Source organism: Emydura macquarii, unplaced genomic scaffold (assembly GCF_026122565.2).
Source record: "Emydura macquarii macquarii isolate MOO-44397 ecotype Brisbane River unplaced genomic scaffold, CSIRO-AGI_Emac_v2 contig_3080, whole genome shotgun sequence".
In the NCBI taxonomy this organism is placed as follows: Eukaryota; Metazoa; Chordata; order Testudines; family Chelidae; genus Emydura; species Emydura macquarii.
Window position 1 is genome coordinate 3,553,026 of NW_027133217.1, and position 25,876 is coordinate 3,578,901.

The following is a 25,876-nucleotide window of genomic DNA, read 5'->3' on the forward strand; positions in this document are numbered from 1 at the left end:
GGAAAAGCAGTTTATGCCCCCTCCCCATTGTTCACCCAGAGCAACATAAGCATGGTCCAGTCACACCTGGCAGTATTTCAGCATTAGTGACATCCAGCCCCGTGGCTCCATCTATGGAAGAATGTACAGATGCAACAAGCTTGTTTGTGCTAAAGATTCAAGTCCAAACCCTGCTGATGAGCCCCTCCACCCATGGATCCCCCAGCTTCAATGAGAGCCATGTATACACTAACCACGTGCAGAGCCTGGCGCCATGTATGTCAGCCTAACACAGGAAGGAGGAGTATGGTTACAGAGAGTAAAGACAACCTGGTTGTCACTAAGGGAGTTGCGTGAGTGTAGCTGAGGGCAGGAGTTGATAGGAGTCTCAGATGTAAGACGTGGGAAGTAATTGAAAGGGACCTTCCACTTGGCACTGATGAGGCCTCAACTGGAGTACTACGTCCATATCTGGGCACCACCCTTTAGGAAAGATGTGGACCAACTGGAGAGAGTCCAGAAAAGAGCAATAGAAATAATAAAAGGTGTAGAAAACCTGACCTATAAGGAGAGATTAAAAAATTGGACATTTAATCTTGAGAAAAGAAGAAGCTGGTCCGTGCAGAAGATAAAAGCCCACCACTGCATGCATTTAATGGAGCTTTTGTTCATCTCAAACAGTAGAGGCCTGTGCACTGGCACTGAAGGTTATGGTTCAAACCTTGCTAATGATCCAGGCTGCAGGTTACTACAATGAGTGCTGTACGTTTGGGGTTTTTTTTTTCCCCAGAATGCATTTGCAAAGGTTACAGTTAAGGTGAAGATGACATAAGTGGCACTGAGCTGCGTGGAGATAAGCACCTTGTAGATTAATCTGGGAACAAGCATGTATGACACATCCTACCACTCATGCTAACGAGCACCAGTGAGTGTAACATGAATTTGATACCATGAACTCAATCAAGCTAGCCTCCTGCAGAGTACGTCGATGGCTGTCAGTAACAAGCAATCTTAGCTTAGCACTATGTCTTATTCCGCAACACCTGTTGGTTTAGGTTGCCAGTATCCCAAGGACAAGTACTATGATACAGCCAGGCCAGCCATTTCTACAGCATCAAGGAACAAACATTTCTGTTAAAACTTATCAACCATTAGGAGCAATCTATTTGTACAAGAATTATTGGACAATGGAACAATAGTTTCATTGGAGTCCTGATATTAAAAGTTTATGGGGAACATTCACTACCACAAAGGTAGCTTATTTCCCAGTTTTTGTTCCGGCCCCTCGCCTAGCAATGCTTCTGATTATCACGCTGGACACTTTTTATTATATAACATTAAACCAGGTGAAACCTGTCTGGTTCAGGGTTTTGTTAGCAGCCTGAAATTCAGCCCTTTTGCTGAAAAGTTCACTGAGGTTCACAAATCTTTTGGCAAACCTGGGTCCGGTTTGCCTGAGCCAAGCAATGACTTCTGATGGAAACAATGTGAAATTCAGTAGTTTTGACCTATGACCAAAGGAAACTTGGTAGTTCCAAGTTTTGAGATTCTGGAATCATTTGAAGATGAAGCTCAGAGCAAAATCTGGTGACCCAAATCCAGAAAAAAAAAGTTCCCACCAACCCACTTGTGCTGAGTCAACTGGATTTCACAGAACATTTTTTATGATATCTTCTACACAGGCCTACACAATGTCATTAGCTCTGGACTGGAATACATCAGTTCTAGGACTCTCCCGCTCCTTTGGCATGAAGGGCATGCGCTCTACTTCTGGGATTGGTCAAGCTACCTGAGGAAATGACTTGAACTCCGAGACCACGAACATTTCACAGGAAGCACAGAACTGTTAACCTCAAGCTCACCCGGGCACAGGACTTTCTCGGAAGATAGCCCAAGACACTCAAACTCCCTCTTGCAGGAGAGGAATCAAAGGCACTGTTAATTGTTGAGGCAAGATGCTATAGATGGGACAGAGCTACAGGATTCAAACCCAGATACAGATCCAAACCTGTCCAAACTTTGGGGATGTTTAGATCTGTGGTTTTGGCTTGGGCCCTTCTCTAGACATTCCATTAGTGACCTGAATATTGCTATGATTGTTATTCACATGTATTGCAGTGGTCCTTAGAGATCAGGGCCTCATTGTGCTAGGTGCTGTACGCACATAAAGAGGGCTCCCTCTGTCCCAAAGAGCTTACAATCTAAGTGATGATATTGCTGTATGAGGAGCCAGGACTTCAGTACCCAACATAAGCCCTGCTCACACGTGGCTCATGAACTCACCCGAGACTTTTAAATTGAAAACTATAGTGTCCTCTCCAATTTTGCACATGTATGTTCCCCCATCTTCTTTCATTACAGTTGAGATGATGAGTTTGTGCAACTTCCCATTATCCTCCAGGGTGAATTTCTTCGTGTGTCTGATTTCTTTGCTGTCTTTGTACCACTGCACCATGACATTGGCTTCAGAGGTCTCAGAAACAAATTCAACCTGTTTTCCAGATATGGCTGTGATAACACCACCTGCTTTCTCTTTGTTTGTAAAGTGCACGAGTGCTGAAACAAAAGGGCAAACAGCACTAGTAAGGAATTGTATACGTATTATCAGTACATCTAGCCACACAACCAGTTTTGTATACTTTAATTAGGAATCACAGAATCATAGAAAAATAGGGCTGGAAGGAACTTCGAGAAGTCATCCTGGTCATACCCCACACATACACTGAAGCATATTAGGATCTAATAGGTTGCTCCTGGATTCCTGGTTGGGGTAATTACCTCAAGCTGTTGTTATTGTAGGACCTGATCCTGGAAGCCTATGTCATACTTTGTCATATGCTTTATTTGTAAGCAGTTCCGCTAAAGTGAATGGGACTACTCCGGTGAATGATGACAATTCATATGAGCAAAGGCTGCCTTAGAATGTACTCTGCATTTGGTCTATGAATAAGATTTTCATGTTTAACCAGGGTGATTTTCAGTTATCATCCAAGAAGCTAACTTGCAAAATAATCTTAATGAGGCAGGAATGAAAGAATGGAAGAGAGAGAGAGAGAGAATTAACAAACATGAGGGAAAACTCTGTATTTATCTAGATAACCAATAATTGTCCTTTACAAGTAATCTGGATAATTTGAATAGTACTGGACTATAAATCTACAGGATTACCAACACACTCTCAAAATGAAAAGACATTCCTTAAAGGAAAGCAACTGGAACACAAAAGAGTGAAAATAACTCTTAGTGTTATACTAATCTGTAGTGGAGCAATCAACTCGCCTATATAACCTCAACCTACTCAGGGTGTAGATTCAAAACACACAACAACTCCAGCTATGTGCCTAAAGACAGAATACCATTTATTCCAAGTAACGGAAGTAATTTCCTAAAATTCAGGAGTGCCATTAAAAAAATGCAGAATTAATTTAAATCTGCTCGTTGGTCCTGTATTGATCAAAGCTACGGTGACAGAGGTATACATACAGATGTTTTCATCCCTAATTTAAAGAAAAAAAAATCTGAACAATTTTTGTACAGCTGCTGTGTCACTGTGTGAGGGAAACTGACATCAAATTGCTGGGCAGTGAAGTGCTCGATACACTGTAAATAAATTCAACCCTCTTTTTATGATACTGCCAAACTTTTTTTTTTTTTTTAATCTTTGCTCTTTCTAATAGAGCTGAGCGTGCAGAACTTCTTTCATCACCACTGGACAGAAGCCCAGTGCCTACTATCCAGGTTACTAACCATCTCTGCTGAAAATAGCTCCAGGCCCTTTCAGTCACAGTCTGGAAGCCAAGCAGCTGAAAGTTCAGCTTCCAATTTCGGCTCAGATGGCTGAAGGCTTGGAAGGCAACATCAGTGCTGCTGTCAGTGACAACTAATGGGAGGTCTCCTTTAGCTCAAAGAGAAGAGTTGATGCTTTCAGATCTGAGCAGCCCGGTAGTAAGGAGGGATTCCTGATAGGAACCATTTTTTTAAAATTGGATTAAACAAAGATGAAAATTTGATTCATGGCTATTTCTACTGCCGTCGCATTTAAGAACTGCACCAGGGATCAGGGTCCAGTCATACTAAGGAACTGCACACACAAGTAACACAAAGAGAGTCCCTGTCTCAAAGCTCTCACAGACTAGGATTTAGACTACACACAACGGGTGATTAAACAGACAAATGGAGAATGGCAAACAGGTGTGGGGGTGCTTTAACTGTTCTGGATTTTCTTACAGGACTTCATCCAGTCACTAGTGTCTGGTGCAAAGATTGCTCTGGGTAAAAGAAGAACAGCAGCAGCAACCTAAGAGATGCCAAAGAGAATACATTTGTAGCCAAAAGCATGAGCACGGCAGGAGTTTCAAGAGCAACTCGCTCAACACATCACCAAAACCATTACCACAGATTTCTCGTTTGAGAGCCACGCTACATTTAGGTGAAAGTATTTGTGAAAATCTGCCGGATAGCCCAATATAAAGCTGTGGGCAGATCTGATGGAGTGAAAAAAAAAATATCCTGAGAGGCAGAGACAGAGAGAGAACAAAAATTAAATCATTCTGCAGCTAGGTGTAGCCAGCAAAAAGCCCTCCACAAACACTCAGTTGAATTTTTGAATGAATTCTTTTCAAGTGCATTCATGCCTGTTTTGTGTTTGCTCTCCGGAGAATCTAGCAAGTGCTTTTCGCGTATCAATTATATACGCTGCTTCCTCATGTGAGCATATGAGAGTTATCAGAGGCTGCAGTCTCACAGGCAGATAGAGGTGGGCGGGTGGGTGGAAGGGCAGGGAATCACAGCCTGAAGGAGGTCACAAGCCAGAAAACACTGACAAAGGGAACGTCATAGATACCCAGAGTTCGGAGGAGCCACTCATAGATGGGGAGAAAGCTGGCTAGGTCCCTATTTGTGTCACTGTGCTTAATAGAGAGCCCTGCGCAGATCACTGCCCTTCATATTCTCAGGTTTAGAGACCAAATCCTCCTATAGGATATACAGATTTTTATTCACTGAAATCAGAGCCCGGCATGAAAACCTGAGAGCAGAATATGGACCTCAGCATGGGATGACGTGAGAAAAAGGATCATGCTACCAATAAAAGCTGTGTAAACTGCTCCACAGACTCCATCAAAACGGTCAAGATCCTTCCCTCTCTTTTAACCCTCTGACCTCCTGCTGCAAATGCCCGCTACTTAACCCTTCTCCTGCTCCAGTCAGCTCCTCACATGACCATTCTCAGAGAAAAGGAGGAGGCCAGGTCTGAGGCAAATGCATTCAGGGCACCATTTTGCTGTCCTTTCTTGGGCATTCTGGGACTCAGTGGAGTCAACGGAAGTTTTGTCCAGGTAAGGGGCTGTGAGGATCGGACGTCAAATGCCCTAACCCTGCTACGTCACCTGTGAGTCAACTAACCCCTATTTTTGGTCTGACAACAGGCTCCAATATAGAATCATAGAAACATAGGGCTGGAAGGGACCTTGAGAGGTCATCAAGTCCATCGCCCTGCACTGAGGCAGAACCAACTACACCTAGACCGTCTCTGACAGGTGTTTGTCTAACCTGTCCCTAAAAATGGCCACTGATGAGGATTCTGCAACCCTCCCTTGATAAGCTGTTCCAGTGCTGAACAATCATTGTAGTTGGACAGTTTTTCCTTCTATCAAAATTGAATCTCCCTTGCTGCAAACTAAGCCAATTACATAGAATCAAAGAATCATAGAATATTAGAGTTGGAAGGGACCTCAGGAGGTCATCTAGTCCAACCCCTGCTCAAAGCAGGACTAACCTCAGCTGTATCATCCCAGGCAGGGCTTTGTCAAGTCACAGCTTAAAAACCTCTAAAGATGGAGATTCCACCACCTCCCTAGGTAACCCATTCCAGTGCTTCACCACCCTCCTAGTGAAAAACTTTTTCCTAATGTCCAACCTAGACCTCACCAACTGCAACTTGAGACCGTTGCTCCTTGTTCTGTCATCCGCCACCAATGAGAACAGCCTAGCCCTCTCCTCCCTGGAACCCCCTTTCAGGTAGTTAAAGGCTGCTATCAAATCCCCCCTCATTCTTCTCTTCTGCAGACTAAACAAGCCCAGTTCCCTTAGCCTCTCCTCATAAGTCCTGTGCGCCAGCCCCCTCATCATTTTTGTTGCCCTCCGCTCTCTCTCTCCTACTTGTCTATATCCTTTTTGTAGTGGGGGGCCCAAAACTGGACACAATACTCTAAATGCAGCCTCACCAATGCCGAATAGAGGGGAATAATCACTTCCCGCGTCCTGCTGGCAATGCTTCTCCTAATGCAGCCCAATATGCTATTAGCCTTCTTGACAACCAGGGCACACTGCTGACTCATATCCAGCTTTTTATCCAGTGTTACCCCCAGGTCCTTTTCTGCAGAGCTGCTGCCTAGCTCGTCGGTCCCCAGTCTATAGCTATGCATGGGATTCTTCCTTCCTAAGTGGAGGACTCTGCACTTTTCTTTGTTGAACCTCATTAGATTTCTTTTGGCTCAATCCTCCAGTTTGTTTAGGTCCTTCTGTATCCTATCCCTACCTTCCAGGGTATCTACCACTCCCCCCAGCTTAGTGTCATCCGCAAACTTGCTGAGGGTGCAATCTACCCCATCCTCCAGATCATTAATTAAGATGTTGAACAAAACCGGCCCCAGGACTGACCCTTGTCCTGTCCTTGAGGGACATGTAAAGAGGACAGGATTGAGTTGTTCTCCAACAACTAGTCACATATTTGAACATATTTATCATGATCTCCCTCAGCTGTCTTTTCTTGAGGCCCAGTTCTTGCAACCTTCCCTCATAGTTCAGGCTTTCTGAACCTCTTCTTTTTGTTGCTCTTCTCTGGACTCCCTCCAAATTGTTCACATCTTTCTTAAACTGCAGTGTCTAAATCGAAACACAGGACGCCAGCTGAGGCCTCACCACTGCTGAGCAGAGTAGTAGCTCGGTATCAGGTTTTCTACTGCCTGCCTTACCAGACAATGGGATAAAAACCCAGCCCGTGTGATCAGGGGATAATTTGGTTCTCTCAAGCCAGATCCAGCTGCCATATAAGTCAACAGAAACACTCCTGTTGAGTAACTGATGGAGCCTTAAGTCCTATGTGAGGCGGCTGAAAGTTGTAAGCACAAGGCCTATTTCCACTAATGTAATGCAGACGGTCAAAGACTATGATAGGGGCTGAATGATACAGCAGAGATGTAGTCAAAATGCCCGTTAAACGAACAGGAAGGAAACTCGAAGAGCGAGCACAGAAGGGGATTCCCAAGAGCAGAGGGAGAGGACGAGCTGTGGGACACCGCGTGAAGACAAGCTGAACTTTCCTCATCTGTACAAATCTTGGCAAACACCAAATACTGGATGATAATGAAGCTTCACCTTCCTAGCCTCAGCACACCCCAGATCTCTCCTTTTCCTCCCTGTACCGAGAGCAAACAACGAGTCCCAGAGGGCCTCACTCCGCTTACTTAACTAGCATTGGATTGGTCCCTAAGGGAATGTCTACACTGCAATAAAAAAACAACCAGGGCTGGCCCATGTCAGCTGACTCTGGCTTGCAGGACTCAGGGTGCGGGGCTACATAATTGCAGTGAAGACATTTAGGCATGGCTTGGAGCCCGGACTCTGGGACCTTCCCCCCTCACTGTTTTCCAGAGCCCGGGCTCCAGCCCAAGCGTCTACACTGCAGTTTTATAGTCCCTCAGCCTGAGCCCTGCAAGCCTGAGTCAGCTGACACGGGGCCAGCGGTGGGTGTTTTATTGCACCGTAGCCGTATCCTCAGTGACTTGCCCAAGGTCCCACGGTGAGTCTGTCCCCCTGGCAGGAATAAAGCCTATGTCTCCTGACGACCCGGCTGGTTTCTTAACCACAAGGCCGCCTTTCCCTTTCCGACAGCCCAGGCTCATTGAGCTACACCAAGCTCCAGCTGACAGTCTCATCTGCTTTCCTGGGCGTGAAGCAGGGTGAATAATATGACAGGGCCTCTGCTACTGGCAGAGCTCAGGGTCTGGCGTCATCTTCCAAGTCCTTCTCTTCTCACCTCTCACACACACCACAGCTCCGTAAGGAAGTGATTCCACTTCCTACTGGAGGGGCGGGGGTCACTAGCTTCTGTGAGCTCCCTCTCTGCCACTTAAAGTCCACACCTGAGGGGGCAGGGATGGGCCATTCACCAGAAACAGCCCAGCGCACTCACGGACCTTTCACTGAGAGCTGATAGACCATTTCATCCCCTTGGCAGACGCATTCATAGCGGCCAGCATCCTCTGCGGTGATGTTGTGAATTTTCAAGGTGCGTTTCTTCTCTGCCGTTTTCAGTTCGTATTTTTGGCTAGCTTGGATTTCCTGCCCGTTCTTCAGCCACTTCACGGCAGCACCCGCGTCTGAAAGCTCAGCCGAAAGATGTGCCTCCTCACGCAGCCGCGCTGAGACCTTTTCTACAGCTCCACTCTTGTTAGTGATTCTTACTGCAGCAGCTGAGAGGGAGACAGAGAGAAGAGAAGAGAAGAGAAGAGAAGAGAAGAGAAGAGAAGAGAAGAGAAGAGAAGAGAAGAGAAGAGAAGAGAAGAGAAGAGAAGAGAAGAGAAGAGAAGAGAAGAGAAGAGAAGAGAAGAGAAGAGAAGAGAAGAGAAGAGAAGAGAAGAGAAGAGAAAGCTATTATGTCATATTGTCTCACATGCCATATATGTCTGTGTTCGATTACAAGCTCCCCACAGAAGGAACCTTGGTCCAGATCTTGGTGTCACTCCAATGTAAACACAGAACAACTCCATTCACTTCAATGGACTTGGTCTGGATTTACACCAGTGTCAATGAGGTAAGAATCTGTCCCTATGACTTTTATGCCTTGTGGAGCACCATATATGATTCTATCTCCATCATCACATGACACACAGATCTCTGAGTACTGAAGCTGTGGCTTTTAAAACTTTTTCCTCAATGGCAATCTTCCACGGGCAACTTGAATTCTCTTTAGACACTGAAGCAGCCTTGTAGGCTGGGATATTAAACCAGTCACAGAAGAAGCTCACAGTTGGCTCAACCCTGCTCACACCCAAGACAAGAGAAGAAATCCAGCAGAGTTCAATGGGAATGGTCTGCACCACTGCTTCCAGATAACTATCAGAGTCAGAATACATAAAGAAAGAGTATCACTTTCCCCCCAGGTGAATATTTGCCCACTTTTTGGCCTCTTGGTTCTATCCTACGTCCATCTTCCCCTCTAGGGTGCAAGCACCGGAAATGACAGCAACTCGTTTACTGTCTGCCACTCCTGTCTTAGCAACCGGCAAGCACAATGTATTTTGCAACACTGCTAAAAGCAGAACACCTGCCTAGCTTTGTTTGCCATAAAGGCAGGAACGCTGTCCTCAAACCAAGGATCCCACGACATCCCATGCACTCTCCTTGCTAAGCCACCATTCAGCTAGGGTGGTACAATAATTTAACAATCCATTGCTTGTAACTCTGCCTTTGCTCATGGAAATTCCAGACTCTCCCTACTCCTGTCTCGCATCTAACATTACCGTTCCAAAATCTCTTTTTGTGATTATTGTTATTTTAAAAACATTTGTGTCACTTGTCAGAACAATCGCGCGCAGCCAATTAGAGGTTGAAAGTCCCCAGGGTGAATCTGTCTCTTTGCAGGGCCGTACAAACATTTCAACCCCATTTGCAAAGAAATGCTTAGGAAGTTATACAGCCCTCCTGCACTGCAGTGAATTTCACCGTCAATATTTGCATTGTATGGGGCACCCAATCAGCTGCGTGCTCTCTGCTAATCATTAATAATACTTTAAACATTCTTCCACAGGAATTTCTCATCCAAGGGTCAACAAGCCCTTTACAGACATTCATTAAACTGTTGCCTTGTGAAACAGGTAAATGTTCTTATCATCCTCATTTCACGGAGAGGGAATTCTTAGGCGGCTCAAGGCCACATTCTGCTCTTAGAAACACTGAATATTCCCTCACTCCTCAAGTCGTGTCACTGGAGTCAGAGAGGTTGCTTAAGGAGTGAGGTGTATTCAGATATCAGAATCCGGCCCGGAAAGCTTCAGTTACTTGTATAAAGTCACACATCAAATCAGTGACGGAGCTGGTAATAGTACCCAGGAGCACTAACACTCAAGCCCCTTTCAAACCACAAGATCAACCTGCCTCCCTTGCGTGAAGGAAGAAATGAATGAGATCAAAGTAACTACCTTTTACTCTCATCTTTGTACTGGTTTCAATGGTCTTGGCGACAAATTTCACCTCTGCTCCGTCATCATTCTTGGTGACATTTTTTATAGTGAGGATGTGGGTGGTTTTGGTTCTCTGAATGATATAGATTTCACTGCTCTGTAAGACTTTTCCATTAAGGTACCATGTACCAGAACAAGTGGTCGTGAGGTCAACAATAAAGGTAGCATCCCCTCCTGCCATGGCTTCAACAGCTGTCAGGGGAGTTTTCACAGCCAATACCGGTTCTGTCGGAGAAGAGCAAATGATAAACATGAAACTAGAGGACACTGTGACAAGTTTTTCTCCTATGCTCAGAACTCTTAGGGGGGAGAAAAAGGAAAATAATAGCAAGAGGTACCTATCAGCTCCACCTTGGCACCTTGGACAAATATTCAATACAATAAAGCAAGGACAGAAATAGCAACCTCCTAGCAGAGAATAATCCTCTGGAACCCAGCAGCACAGAAATAAAGCAAAATCCCCATATTTCTCCATTGAATTGAAATGTTAAAAAGTGACAGAGTGGAACAGAGAGAACAAGGGAACCTGCTCCTGTATTCATGATTGCACTGTCATCACATAAACACCGTCTAGCAGTGTGACTGAGGTCAAAGAGAGGAACACATAGCTAGTTGTCTCATTGACATGCTCAAGATTGCCGTGAAGACCACTCCTCTTCAGATACAGCCCTACATCCTAGAGAGTCAGCGAAGGGATTCCCAAAGGACTTGAGATTCAATGCAGAGCCTCGCACTTAACCGTACATGCGCCCATGTGTAGCCCTGCTCACACGTGTCCTGGAGCGCAGCCACCTTGCATTGCATTGCTATGCACTCTGCAAGGATTCGCAAGATCATGGCCATATTGTTAGTCAACTGAGTAGTCTCTTTGTTTTTGTGACTCACCGAGGTGCAGGGTTCCTGGGAACTCTAGGTAAGAGCTCTGCCCATAACTGTTGACTGCAGAAACTCTGAACTGGTAGTCCGCCTCCTCTGACAGGTCGCTCACTGTGAATTCTGGCACGGGGATGGGAGACTGGTGGCATCTCATCCAGGTAAAGCCGGTCAGTTTCTTACGTTCCACTAGGTAGCCATCGATGAGGATGAGCTGCTTCATCTCGGGAGGGGACCAGGCAAGTGTTACTGAGGTTTCTGTTTTATTTTTCACCACAGGGTCAAACGGGGGATGAGAGGGGGGTTTTCTTAGAGCTGCAAGGCGATAAAAACCACAGAAAGAGCCACATTACAGAATGAAAACCCCAGTGTGCGTGACAGAGACCTGCATGCGAGGGCTACCAGGAATCTGATTAGCACTCATACTCCTCCGATGAAGTCAACACACCTTGGTCAACGGAATGTTTCAGAAAGGCTTAATCCGAGATGGACAAGCAAGGAGTTCGAAGAAAAACATGTCCTCCAACAGTGCTGCTCCCCAACCACCTCCACCACACACACAGTGTGAGTGTCTCCCTACACAAACACAGAGATCACTGATCCCACACAGCACCACTGATCATCTACACACACATACAGTGTACACAAAACAGCACTCGGTACCCACAAAGTACTGACACCTCTAACAAACACTACCATTAGAACCACACACCGGATACCAATAATCCCCATAAATAAATACAAAATACCATCTGATTCCCCACCCCCCCACACACACACTATTACAGACCCCCCCCCCCACACACACAGAATCATAGACGATGAGGGTTGGAAGGGACCTCAGGAGGTCATCTAGTCCAACTTCCTGCTCAAAGCAGGGCCAACCCCAGCTAAACCATCCCAGTCAGGGTTGTCCACTGATGGTACCCCTTCTCTCTCTCTCTCTCTCACAAAATATCACCAACCCAACACACGCCACTAACTCTATTCCCCAAACACATGCACAAACTACCCCTGAGCTTTTCACACATGTACACAGATTACCATTGACCGCCTAGACACATGCCAACATTTACCATGTAACAGACTTAGATGAAGCTGCTTTAACTTATTTTATTTGACGAACACCCAGCTAGAAAAATGGATCACCTGTTTGGTGTCACTGCACACTGTTACCCTGGAGAGATGCATCTTGATTGGGATTCTTCAGAAGGTGTGAACACAGCTTCAATCAGACCCTACTTCCAACACTTCCCTCCCTGCATTTATTCAATCCCTTTAAATTATCAGAGAGCTGTATGTACAAAACTGCCAGATGACTGCTGAGAATGCTGGGGAACTCCAAAAGGTCCCTTCACTGAAGGAGATGGACGGTATAGTGTATACACATAGGAGCTGGACTTGGGGAACTCGCTAATACAAATGCCTTGAAGCTTGCTGTTCACAGTCCACCGCCCTCAATTTTTCCATGCCAAATACAGACCGCCACCTTCCCATAAGGATTCTGGGCAATGTAGTTTAATGGACAATTTGCTCTATTAAGCAGTCCTATAATTAGAATGACCCTGGAGGGTATTCACAACACCATGGGCCAAATTCCTCTTTCTGCTTCACAGGTGGAAATCGAGAGCAACGCCAGTGACACCACAATTGCTCTGGGACAAGGGCAGAATTTTGCCCTTTGTTCGTATGCGACACCACCAAAAAGCCAGACCTGAAGGGAGGTTATTTGTGCTAGGATCAGGGAGTGGCTGGCGTCACTGTTGTGCCAGCACCTCCAGCATACAGCCCTGCCATCAGGAACGAATGGCATGACTAAAAACTGACTCCTCCCATGTGCACTAGTTGGTCAAGGGACAGTCACTAATGGGTTGGAAGTGCCTTACACAGCAGCGATAGTGCAACCTGTGCACAATATAGGTCTATGCCATATAAAGCAACCTGTGATGAGGACTGGATCTCTCCTTTGCACATAGCAACATTCCGTACCTAGAACCTGATCCAATGATAAACTAACACGGTTTGGCCCAGATCCTCAGCTGATGTAAACGGACATCACTTCCCTGACTTCAGTACTGAGGATCTGACCCTTTCGTCATAATTTGGCCAGCCTCAGAGATTAACAACGGAGACACTGGATAGGTCAGACTAAGAGAGGGAGAGAGAATGAAGGCGGCCGTGTTTTTAGGATCAAGCTGTTGTGCTGGTCTGTCACTGGTCACATGTGCCTGGCCTATCTCGGAAGTGAATACCCTTTCAGAATCTTTCCTCTGTCCCATCCCGGACAGCCAGCGACATACCAACCTCAGCACATCACGCCATCCTCGTCCACACAGCCCTTTGTAACACGAGCACCCAAGAGTCCGTGACTTGCGGTTTACACCATCCACTGTGATTTCTAAGCCATACATTTGTTCACTAACGTGTGGACGGTCAGAGCCTTGTGTGTGAAATAATCTTGAAGAACTAAAAAATGTAAATGAAATCAATCCCAATGAACCCCAGGTTCAGGGAGCCTGAGCTTTTGTTTTGTTGCTCTGTCAGGCCAGCTATGGAATCCCAGCTATAGCTTTCTCCTATTTGTGTAAAGCCTTATGTTTAAAACTTGGGTAAGTCCTGAGGTCTCTGGAGAAGGCCAAAATCTGACCAAAATTGTTCACTACTTTAGAGGTTAAACACAGTCAGAGACAGCATTGTCTAGTGGTAAGAGCAGGGGAAGGTGTCATTTGATATATTCGATTCCTATATCTGTCACTGACTTACTGAATGACCTTGGGCAAATCTTATAATCTACCCTGTGCCTCTGTTTGCCCATCCATAAACTGAGTGTAGTAATAATATGATTCTTTAGAGTACCAGCCTTGGAGACTGACAGACATGCATTATTCTCTTAAGGAGGGCTAATAAATCAGCCAACACTGCTCCAGCCTGACTCAGTGAAAAAGATATGAACGCAGTCCATGGGATTTTCAAGTAGCTAACATGGCACTTTTCTAATGGACCATTTAAGCGTGATAGCACATGAAGTGTAAAAATAGGAGACGTTGGCACGATCCACTCTTCTTAGTTACAAAAATGTATATTCCAGTGTAATACAATACACTGTCACTACCCATTGGGTTATGGAGGATCAAACCAGTACATCAAAGTTCATAGTAGTTTAACATTCGGCTTGGGTTCAGTAGAATGCCTAGATACTGAAATAAGATCGCTGGTCCTTACTGCTGACATAAACTTAATATTTAATAAAGAGAGAGAGAGAGATGCGTGTGAGAGGGCAGCTTCTTAAAATGTTTTCAGCTCCATGGTTCACCAGCTACAATTTAACTATGTGAATACCAGAGTCAATCATTCCAGTAAAGTTTTGCTTGCAGCTCATGTGATATTGTGTGCATTGCCGGATACTGTTTCCTTCCAAACAGCTCAGTCACTGTTACACAGCTAATTACGAGACTGATCCAGATATTATTTGTATTCCAATAGGACCTAGATCACTCAACCAAGATAGAGTTGGGCAGCTGTATAAGCATACATTAAGAGAGTCTCTGCCCCAAAGAGCTTACAGTCTAGAGGCACAGTGGTGGGAGAAATGAAGGCTTCTTCAGGCTAAGGGCATATAGTGGTGAGGACCCTCAAAACCCTGGGGAGTTTCACAATAATCACAGCCTTGAAGACTATGAAAGCCCCAGTGAAGGGCTGAAGCACTGAGTGTGATATTTGCCAAGTTTAATACTCACCTGTAACCATTTTTCTTTGGTGTTTAATGAATGACATGCCATCAGTGCTGGGAACGGGTGGTTGTCTAGTTCCACAGTGTAACTGTTTCAGAATCTGAATTTCCCAACCTTTTAAATACGCCTCCATAGAGAATTGTTTGTAAAGTTGAGATAACAACGTACGACTAATTGCTGGGAAAGAACAAAGCACCGTCCCTTTCCCCCCTCCAAATCCCTCTTTAAAACTAACCTCTTTTCATGGAGAATTTCAACATTTTCAGGGTTCGTCCCGAAATTGGAACAAAAACATATTTTGAAATCCCCCACATTTGTTCTTTGCCCAGCTCCACTCGCCTGGAACTGTTCTTGGAGAGTGTCGTCTTTGCCCACCTTCCCCACTTCTTTAGAGGTTCCAGTCAAGAATTCCAAAATTTGGGAAGGAACTGCAGGGCGGATGGGGCCCCAGAATCCTCTGCAGGGGGAGGAGGGAGGGAGGGTGGAGCAACTCCAGTGGGCACTGCTTCCTAGAAGATTCAGTTGCCGGGAGATGTCAGTCCCACAAGTGGGACTGGGCACATACCACTTAAAGAATCACCTAAGCATTTGGGGAATAGAGTTTCTAAAGCATGGTGCACATTTACAGTGCTATGTAAACAATGAACACAAAGGTGCTGTGGGTAGTTTGTAGTGAATTGCTTTCTGTGTACTGCATCTTTAAATGGAGAGAAGTCCCCCTTCCTGCTTCTGAATCACTGCCATTTTGGGTTCAGTGCAGATTGTTACAGCAAAGAGACACACACTGTGCTTTCACCCCAAAACTTTTGTTCTCTCTCATTTTGATACTTCTATAATTTAACATAAAGGTCACTTCTATGGTATAAACTCTTTGGGGCAGGCATAGGACCTTCTATTATCTTTGTGCAGCACCTAGCTTACGATGGCACTAGCAGGGAATAATTATACTGACAGAGTGTGTTCTTGGTCTTGGTGAGTAGATGGTTCCTTGAAAACTTCGGCTCAATGCACAGCAGCAGTCAAAACACTTAACAGAATGTTAGGAACCATTAGGAAAGGGATAGATAATAAGACAGCAAATATCATAATGCCTTTATATAAATCCATGGTATGCCCACACCTTGAATACTGTATCCAGTTCTGGTCGTCCCATCTCAAATAAGATATATTAGAATTGGAAAAGGTACAAAGAAGGATAACAGAAATGATTAGGGATATGATGGAAGATCAAAAAGACTAGGACTGTTCAGCTTGAAAAAGAGACTACAAAGGGGGGGGTATGATAGAGGTCTATGAAATTATGAATGGTGAGGAGAATGTGAATAAGGAACCATTATTTACCCCGTCACATAACATGAGAACCAGGGGTCACTCAATGAAATGATTAAGCAGCAGGTGCAAAGCAAACAAAAAGAAGTACTTCTTCACGCAATGCACGGTCAACCTGTGGAACTCGTTGCCAGGGGATGTTGTGAAGGCCAAAAGTATAACTGAGTTCAAAAAAGAATGAGAAATTCATGGAGGATAGGTCCATCAATGGCTATTAGCCAATAAGGTCAGAGATGCAAAACCAGACTCCGGGTGTCCCCAAGCCTCTGACTATCAGATGCTGGTACTGGACAACCGGGAATGGATCACTCCATAATTGCCCTGTTCTGTTCATTCCCCCTGAAGTATCTGGTATTGGCCGCTGTCAGAGACAGGACCCTGGGCTAGATGGATCATTGGGCTGACCCAGTATGGCCATTCTTATTTTCTTATGTTCACTCTAAAACAGAATAAAGGAAAACTTACTGGACACAGTGAACTGGGTGGATGTTCTGCACTCATCAGCCAGGAATGCAATCTCCCCAGCATCTTCCATCTTACATTCCCGGATAATCAAGGTATGTTGCTTGCCGGATGAGGTGATGGTGATTCGGTCATTGGGCTTCACTTCTTCCTTATTCTTCAGCCAGCGGATGTTCTGGCACTCATTGTCCAGCTCCACGCAGAATATGGCTGTGTCATTTATGGGGACAGCAGTCTTCCGGGGCAGTTTTTTAATGATGTTCCCTGCATGAAAGAAAGTTACCTCCTTCATAATATGGCAGAGTTAGAATACTTGGGTCTGTGTTACCCAGATCAGCTAGATCAAAACAACGCCAAAAGCTCTAACTCAACCACAACATATGGTTGATACAGGAATAATTGAGTGAGGTTCCGACTAGACAGGAACATAGAATTGGGCAACACTTCCAGGGTAATCAATTTCACTCCCTTGCTTTCATAGGCAACCCAATCATACAATCCCACTGATAAATTTATCAAAAGCCATCTTAAAATTAGTTAGGGTGTTTCCCCCCCACTTCTGCTATTGTGAGGCTGTTGCAAAACTTCAAACCTCTAATGGTTCTAATTTCCAGCCTAAATTTATTCCTGGCCTATTTATCCCTATTTGTTTTTGTGGTAACATTGTCCTTTAGCTTTAATAGCTCATCTCCTGCCCTGGTGTTTACCTCCCCCCACTCCAACGTATTTATAGAGAGCAATTATATGATCATAATGGTGTCTTCTAGCCTTAAAAACTCTCAATAAGGTCATCTTAGACCTGGAACGGTCTCTAAAAGGAAGCACCAGAATCCCCTTGGCTGGAGTTATTCTAATTCCGTCTGGCACTAGGGGATTTCCTATAGGCAACAATTCTGAATTGCCAGGGGGTAGAATTCACTATGGCTAAGGATACGATTATGTCCCAATGCTCATTGTCATGGAACCATGAATTTTGCCTTTTGTTTCATTTACACCAGGAAATGTCACCACTATTATGGAAGTGTGAATTTGGCCATTTATATGGACCCTGCTGTTGCACATTGACAGTCTGTTAGTTTGCTTTGATCCAGTCCCACTCATAGACTTTAAGGCCAGAAGGGATCATCATGATCATCTAGTCTGACCTCCTCCGCATTGCAGGGCAGAAAACCTCACCCACGCACTTCTATAGTAGGCCCATAACCTCTGGCTGAGTTACTGAAGTCTTCAAAACTTGATTTAAAGAATTCAAGGTATAGAGAATCCACCATTTACTCTGGTTCAAACTAGCAAGTGATCCATTCCCCACACTGTAAAAGAAGGCCAAAATAAAAAAGCACCAGGGTCTCTGCCAATCTGATCTGGGGGTAAATTCCTTCCCAAACCCAAATATGGTGATCAGGTAGACCCCGAGCATGTGGGCAAGATGCACCAGCCAGACAACTGGGAAAGAAGTCTCTGTAGTAACTCAGAGCTCTCCCCATCTAGTGTCCTATCTCTGCCCGTTGGAGATATTTGCTAACAGCAGTTGTGGATGGGCCTTATGCCATTGTAGGCACCCTCATCACACCATCCTGTCCCTAAACTTATCAAGTTCAATCTTAAAACAACTTAGGTTTTTTGCCCCCACTCCTTTCCTTGGAAGGCTGTTCCAGAACTTCACTCCTCTGATGGTTAGAAACCTTCATCTAATTTCAAGCCTAGATATACTGATGGCCAGTTTATATCAATTTGTTCTTGTATCAGCATTGACCCTTAACTTAACTTAAGTAACTCCTCTCCCTCCCTAGTGTTTATCCCTCTGAGGTATTATAGAGAGCAATTATCTCTCCCTTCAGCCTTCATTTGATTATATTAAACAAGCCAAGCTCCTTAAGTCTCCTCTAGTAAGGTAAGGAGGGGGTGGGTGAGGTTGGCATTCATCTTTCTTAAACATGTGAGACCAGAATTCCACACAGTATTCCAGATGAGGTCTCACCAGTGCCTTGTATAATGGTGATAACACTTCCCTATCTCTATTGGAAATACCTCACCTGATCTATCCCAAATTGCATTAGCCTTTTTCACAGCCACGTCACATTGGCAGCTCATAGTCATCCTGTGATCAACAAATACACCCAGGTCTTTCTCCTCCTCTGTCATTTCCAGCTGACAGTTTCCCATGTTATTTATAGAAAAAATTCTTGTTGTTAGTCTGTAAGTGCATGACTTTGCATTTTGCACGATTAAATTTCTATTACTCCAGTTTTCAAGGTTATCCAGATCTTTTTGTATTATATCACAGTCCTCCTCTGTATGGGCAATACCTCCCAACTTTGTATCATCTGCAAATGTTATTAGCACACTCCCACTTTTTTTTTTAAATCAAGATCATTAATGAAAATATTAAATAAGATTGATCCCAAGAATGATCCCTGAGGAACTCCACTAGTGACTTCCCTCCAGCCTGACAGTTCACCTTTCAGCATGATCCGTTGTAGCCTCCCCTTTAACCATTTATTTTCCCACCTTTCAATTCTCATATTAATCCCCATTTTCTCCAATTTAACTAGCAATTTCCTATATGGAACTGTAACAAATGCTCTACTGAAATCTAGGTAGATTAGATCTACTGCATTTCCTTTGTATAAAAAATCAGTTATCTTCTCAAAGAAAGAAATCATGTTGGTCTAGCACAATCTATCTTTACTAAAACCATGTTGGATTTTATCCCAATTACCATTTACCTCTATTTCCTTAACTACCCCCTCTTTCAAAAGTTGTACTGAGAACTTGCATATAGTTGAAATCAAACTAATGAGTCCTTAGTTTCCTGGATCACTTTTTTCCCCTTCTCTTAAATATAGGTATTATGTTCGCAATTCTCCAGTCATAGGGCAGAACCTCCGAGTTTACGGATTCATTAAAAATCCTGCCTACTGGGTTTACAATTTAATGTACCAGTTCCTTTAATATTCTTGGATGGAGATTATTATCCGGGCTCTCCAATTTGGTCCCATTAAGCTATTTGAGTTTCGCTTCCAGCTCCTTCCACATCCTTGTTCCCATTAGCCATCCTTTCATTGCCATCCAGGCACCTCATTATCCTTATGAAAAACTGAGGCAAAATATTCATGTAGTTGTTGGACCATACCTAGATTATCTTTAATCTCCACATCATCCTCAGCATTTAGCGGTCCCTCTTCTTCCTTCCTTGTTTTCTTTTTACTTATATGGCTAAAGACCCTTTTAGTATTGGTTTTAATCTCCTTTGCCATGTCCAACTCTGCTTGGCTTTTTCCCTACACTTTCTGACCTACAAGAGAGAGCTTTTCTTATTGATCCTTCCCTTCTTCCATTCCTTGCAGGCTTTCTGCTTTCTCTTAATCACCTGTTTGATATGCTTGTTCATCCACTTTGGTCTGCAACCCTTCCCTACGAATGTTTTCCCCCTTGCTTGGGATGCAGGCTTCAGATAGTCCCGTTTCAATGAGGACTAGATCAAAGTGAACTAATGAACTGTTCATACTCATCAACAGGGTCTATAAGGTCCATGACCACAGCTTGAAATGATTTTTTATTGTGAGTGAGCGGTGGGTTATGCATAATTATACCGTGACAAAACTGTGTCCATAACCATGGCAGATCAGACAAGTGCGCTATCACTAGCATCCAATCTCCCATCTCTAGGATCAACCAGCGAGGGATGCATTCAGCCAAGTGTGCAACACTGTGACATGGAGGAAAATGATCATTGCTGACTCCATTGTAAGATCAGTTTACATCCTGCAGAGTGAGGTCAGGTTACACATGCAAAATTGCCTTTGCTTACGAAGCTGAAAATACACATGGCTGGAATGATATTCGAGTCACGGATGGACTTTTTTCAGAAGAGGCAAGTAGGAGTATTAATGGGGTTATCCTCTTTGTCTTGTTTGACCCCTCTGTGGGGCAGTGAATACTACAGAAAGATGGATCAGATGCTCCAAAACATCAATTTTATGGTGTATTCAAATCTGTGTTAAAAAATGACATGCTATTATTAAGTGTGATGATTTCCTGGTCTTGTTTGTGGATGAGGGAGCTCTGAGGGAAGCTATGTGATATGGGTCATCTGAGTGAGTCTGCAGCCAGCCCCTCTAGGGTTAAGTGGGGTGAGTTGTGCCCTCTCTTTTAGGGAGTAGCCTGCTTTGTCGCTTTCTGTTTTGGGGTTCTTGTGTTATTCTGAATTCTAAGAAATAAAGCCTTAGAACATTGCAACTTTTCAGCAAGAGTATTTATGGCTTTTTATCTAACTTCTTTGTGTGCATGCCATGAACATAACAGTTTTCGTCTTTAAATTTTATAATTTCACAATTAATCAAGGAACCCATAATATAACCCATAATATATTCCCAAGAGTGGGTTGCAATTTCCTTCATCAACTCTTGCATCTTTTTGTGTCAAATTTCCCATAATGCTTGCTCCTCTCCATGTTCATTTCAGAGAATTTTTTTTTTTTACATTCTCTTAGCAAAAACAGTCGCTTTCTGTGGTGAAATGACACTTTCCTGCCTCAGAAAATGGCCTTTTGTTTTTTGCAAAAAGTGAACAGTGAAAAGGAACTCACTTTGTGTGTCAAACTACCAAAATGTCTACTTTCTCCATCAGTCACCAACGATTGACTCTTGGTCCCACCCTCGCAGGAGTGCCGTGCTGTGGTAACTTGCACAAGGATAATGTGTCTTTACCTTCCTCCAGGGGCCAGTCCACACAGAAGATTTCTGAGTTTGCTACTGCTTCCAGCTCAAGGATTTGGGGGCAGATTTTAGTCAATGGGAAATAGGCCTTTAGAAGCTTTTGACAACCCCCGCAGGTGCCTATTTGCATCTTTAGGCACCTTTAAAAATCTGGCCCCAAATCCTTTCAGCTAAATGGTACAGACTCATGTTTACAGAGAGTGGGATGTCCAGGTTCAATCCCCGGTAACAACCTATCAATGGGACCATTCCACTGTGCTAGTAACGCTGCGGGCCTTTTGAAATCACATTCACAATACACTGTCCACCATCCACCAGAGCGTAAAATGCAGCTGAAAACGCGCGTTTCAAGTCATCAGTGCCGCCTCCCTCAGGCAGTATTTATCTTTGCCCACACAAACAAAAATCTTTAGGGGGTGGGGAAGCACAAAAGGGGAAGGAGAAATCTATTGCAGTGGATTCTCTCTCTTACCCTGGACAGTCAGTTCTGCGATGGTTCTGCTCCCCTCTTTCATCTCACAGATATAGACGGCATCATCGTCCGTAGTGACGTTCTGGACAGTGAGCCGGCGGTACGTCCCCTCTTCTTCAATGTTGTACTTCTTGCTCTGCTGAAGTTTGGTCTCCTCCTTGAACCAGGCAGTTTCAGTGCTAGGGACGGGCACCTCACACTGGAAGGTGGCAGATTCCTTCTCCTGAACTTCAACATCCTTCAGTTTTGTCTTGAACGGTACTATGGGCTCTGAGAAACGAGACAAAGGAACAAGAACTTGTAATATCTTTGGGGTCCCTAATGTGCAAGTAAATAAATAGAAAAGAGTATGCATTATTATAAATTAAATTATGTATTAATTATTATTATTATAATGGTGTCTAGAGGCCCTAATCAGGGATCATGTCTCATTATGCTGGGAGCTATACAAGCGTGTAGTAAACAGACAGTCCTGGCTGTGAAGAATTTAGATTCCTGATTAGTGACAGGACACAACAGGTGAACAAAAAATACCAAACAAGTGGGAGGTTCGGGGAGATAGGACAAGGTAACAGTAATAGGAGAATGTGAGCTGAGTCCACAATTGAGCTGCCCTCTGTCACACCATTAATCAACCAGCCGTGTTCATTAGGCATCCCAGCAGAGCGTGAGCCTACGGGAGGGACTTGAAGGGGGTCAGAGTAGAGGCTTTGTAGATAGTTTTCAGGGAAATTGTTCCACACACAAGAGTTAGTGTAGGAGAAAGCACCGAAGTGCTTGGAAGGAAATGATGACACAGGCTGGCGCCACTGGTGGAGCAGCCACTGCAGTCAACTCCACGATAGTAGATCTGATAAGAAGGGCAGAACTCAGCTATGAATGGTCTTTACGATAAGGGCGGTGAACACGTGGCTTGCGTGGCGGGGATGAGAGCGCCACGGGAGGGCGTCCGAGCAGATGATGTAGTCAGAACAATGGCCCGGGATGATCTTAGGCAGCAATGCAGAACTGGAAAAGCTTGCTCTGTGCGCTTTGGAAACTTGGCCTAATAAATACGAATCTGTATTGGCCGCTGGAGCAGGACAAGATGACTTAAAGAGGTCTTGTAAGAGTCCCTGCCATTCCACGTCATGGCCTCTCAAGGAGGGCATAACAACTGTTCCTGCACATTTTTTGTACGAGATGCTCAAAGCACTTTATAAAGGGGGACATGTATTATTATCTCCATATAATTATTTCCATTTCCCATTAGGAAAATCTAAACTATTCATGTCAAGTTGACCAGAATCAAAACAGTTCCGTTTGTTCAACAAAATCAAAACCTTTTGTTTCGATTCTATCTGGCATTAATCTTCATCAACCTGGGAGTTGTAGTTGGATTGCCTCATTCCTCCATTCTCCCTTATGGGCTGTCCTCCCCAACTGGACTACACCTCCCATGATGCACTTAGGGCTTCCTTCTGTCTGTGTTGCCACAGTGCATTGTGGGAGTCCAATGACTGCAATGAATCATGGGAGATGTAATGGCCCAGCCCATACAGAAGAATGGGGTATGAAGCACCTACAATACAACTTCCAAGAAGCACCAAGGCAGTTCAAGTGGATGCAATTCAATGTCAAACTGTATCAAAAGGACACTTTTTGAAAGTTCCAATGAAAAAATGTTCAGAACTTTTCATTCCACAAAACATTTCGATATTTCTATTTTTCATCTCATTTGGGATGAAATAAATGTCACAATATCAGAAATTTCCTGCAAAATGGAAATTCTGATTTTCATCAGCTGTCATACAAAATGTTTAGAAAAATGACTACTGTATGCTTATCGATTCTGAGCTACCTACAAACACATGATCCACCCCTACTGACTAACTTCACTAAAGGGTTTTTCAAAGTAGTTATTAAGGGACTATATAAATTACTTTTAAAATGTTTACTTCTCTGCTCTTTTAAATTGTTTAACATTTATTTTCCTGTTTATAGCCAAAGCAGAGATATCCATTATGGACTTTCTTGAATTCAACAATAAATCTCCCCAAAAAAGAAAAAAATACTGGCAAAATATGAGGTTAAAAAAAAACTCTGCGACCTAGGAAAATACTTGATGGAGACATCAGAACAAATTCAAAACTGGCATGAAGCAGACGCAGCTCTAGAGAGGGTTCTATGGCTGTTTAAACCAGCGCTGAATTTGGCCTGTTTTGAAAACACTTTTCTCCAGAGAGTCACATCCTTTTGTCTGATCCACACTTGCCAAACATGCAATGGGATGAAGCTGGTTTTTAAAAAAAAATCAGATCCCTTTAACATGTCCTTTCCTAAGTGTACATGCAGCCTAAATGGAAGCAGATGTCTCCTTCACCTTTCCTCTTGCATCCCCTGCCCTGCCCTTCTGCCTGCAATCTCTCCCCCCCACTTCCTGTCCTTTTCACCAGTTCACCATTTCCCATCCTAGTGCTTGATTTTCCCTCCGACAAATACAAAAAATTCCTATTAGCTGCAGTGGTGGGGGAGGGGGGAATCTTCTCAATTGGAGAATATCAAGGGGAGGAGACTAAGCCAAAACCCCATTTCCTTTGATTCCCCTTCCTGTTTTCATGCGGTTTTTTAATTTCCCCTCCACCACGGTGTCTCCCTCCCAGTCCTCATCCCTTTCTCCATCTTGATTGCAACCTCCATGGTCACTCAGTCTAGCACATTTATGAATCAAGGAAGCAGGCGTCAACCTCAATACCAGTCCTTTTGTGATTCCACTCATCGTCATTATCATCCTGCTTGACCTATGACCTTTAAACTTTACCTTTAATGTGGTTACTTAATCAGTTCCCTCTTGGTTCCAGAGGCTCAATTCTGCACCCTTCTACTCAATCAAACTTCCCATGGTCCAGGCCCAAGAACCATGCTTTGTCTGCTGTCCTTGCTAAAGTTATACACTCTGTGGTGCTATCTCAAATGCCTTCTGGAAATTTACATAGTTTATGCCCACTGCTTCATCCCATCTGCTCTCTGTGTTATCTCCTGGAAACATTCAGACAGGTTTGCCAGACAAGATATTCCCTTTAGAAAACCCATCTGACTGCTTTTTACTGTTCACACGTCTGCAGATGTTTCGCAATGTCATCCCTTATTAAAGTCTCTAGAACCTTGTCCATCACGGTAGCCAGATGTATCGTTTCTTGGCTCCCCTAGTCCCTTTCTTAACAAGTAGGTTATATTTTCTTCCTTCTAGTCCATACTAACAAATGATAAAATTAGTCCAGTAAACCTCATTTAGGAACCATTAAAAAATTTCCCATTTTGACCCAGTGAGCTCCTAGGCCCTGGTCCAGCAAAGCATTTAAGCAGGAGTAGCTCAGCTGGGCTACTCTTGTGCTTAAGGTTAAGTATGTGCTTTATGGACCACGGCCCTGCAGAACTGCATAGCTATAAACTGAGATTTCCAAAGCTGACTCTGAGATTTAGACAAAACTTCCATCAAGATGAAAGGGAATTGTGTGCCTAAACCCCCAATCAGCTCTGAATCCGGAATCTTTATCTTCCTAGACATGAATAATCAATAGCAAACATGCCTGAGTCATAACATTGATGGGCCCCATAAACATGCCCTTATCAGTGTACATAGACATATGTTGCAGGGTCACACTGACTGAAAGGTGGACATTTGGAGAACATTGGTGTTGCTTCTGCCTTATTAAAACAAAGCATGCTTGCTCAGTAAAGATGTGCTGCCCCACAAGACTGCTAGGGCAGGTGGGATTATGGCACACAGACAATGATATAAATAATAGTATAAAGGTTCACTTCATTGCTACGTCTTTTGTGGATGTGTTTTTGGAGGGTCCAGAGGGAATCATGGTAGCACAAGAAGTCCTTATCCAAAACCTAATTATAACCATCACACACACATTTTCCATTCATCCTATCCCAGGTCAGAAAGCCTGAACAGAGTAACTAACTGAAACAAAGAAACAGACCATAAACATTTCCACTTTAGTTCCCTGACTCACTTGCATTGCTTGACAATGGACACTGATAACTAATATTTTCCGCTGGGGCTATGATCGGTGA

At 44.0% G+C, this 25,876-nt stretch overlaps 1 protein-coding gene across 19 annotated transcripts in view; it reads right to left on the reverse strand.

The window, feature by feature from the left end:
* Positions 1-25,876, reverse strand: part of OBSCN (obscurin, cytoskeletal calmodulin and titin-interacting RhoGEF) — a 276,095-nt gene that overhangs the window by 229,986 nt on the left and 20,233 nt on the right. For all 19 annotated transcript variants that reach the window (XM_067530494.1, XM_067530493.1, XM_067530487.1 and 16 more), the window contains exons 3-8: positions 21,809-22,078; positions 16,622-16,882; positions 11,109-11,411; positions 10,182-10,448; positions 8,178-8,453; positions 2,263-2,535 (exon numbers count right to left, since the gene is read on the reverse strand). In XM_067530494.1, the coding sequence (XP_067386595.1) occupies positions 2,263-2,535; positions 8,178-8,453; positions 10,182-10,448; positions 11,109-11,411; positions 16,622-16,882; positions 21,809-22,078 (1,650 nt within the window). The remainder of the gene's footprint in view (positions 1-2,262; positions 2,536-8,177; positions 8,454-10,181; positions 10,449-11,108; positions 11,412-16,621; positions 16,883-21,808; positions 22,079-25,876) is intronic.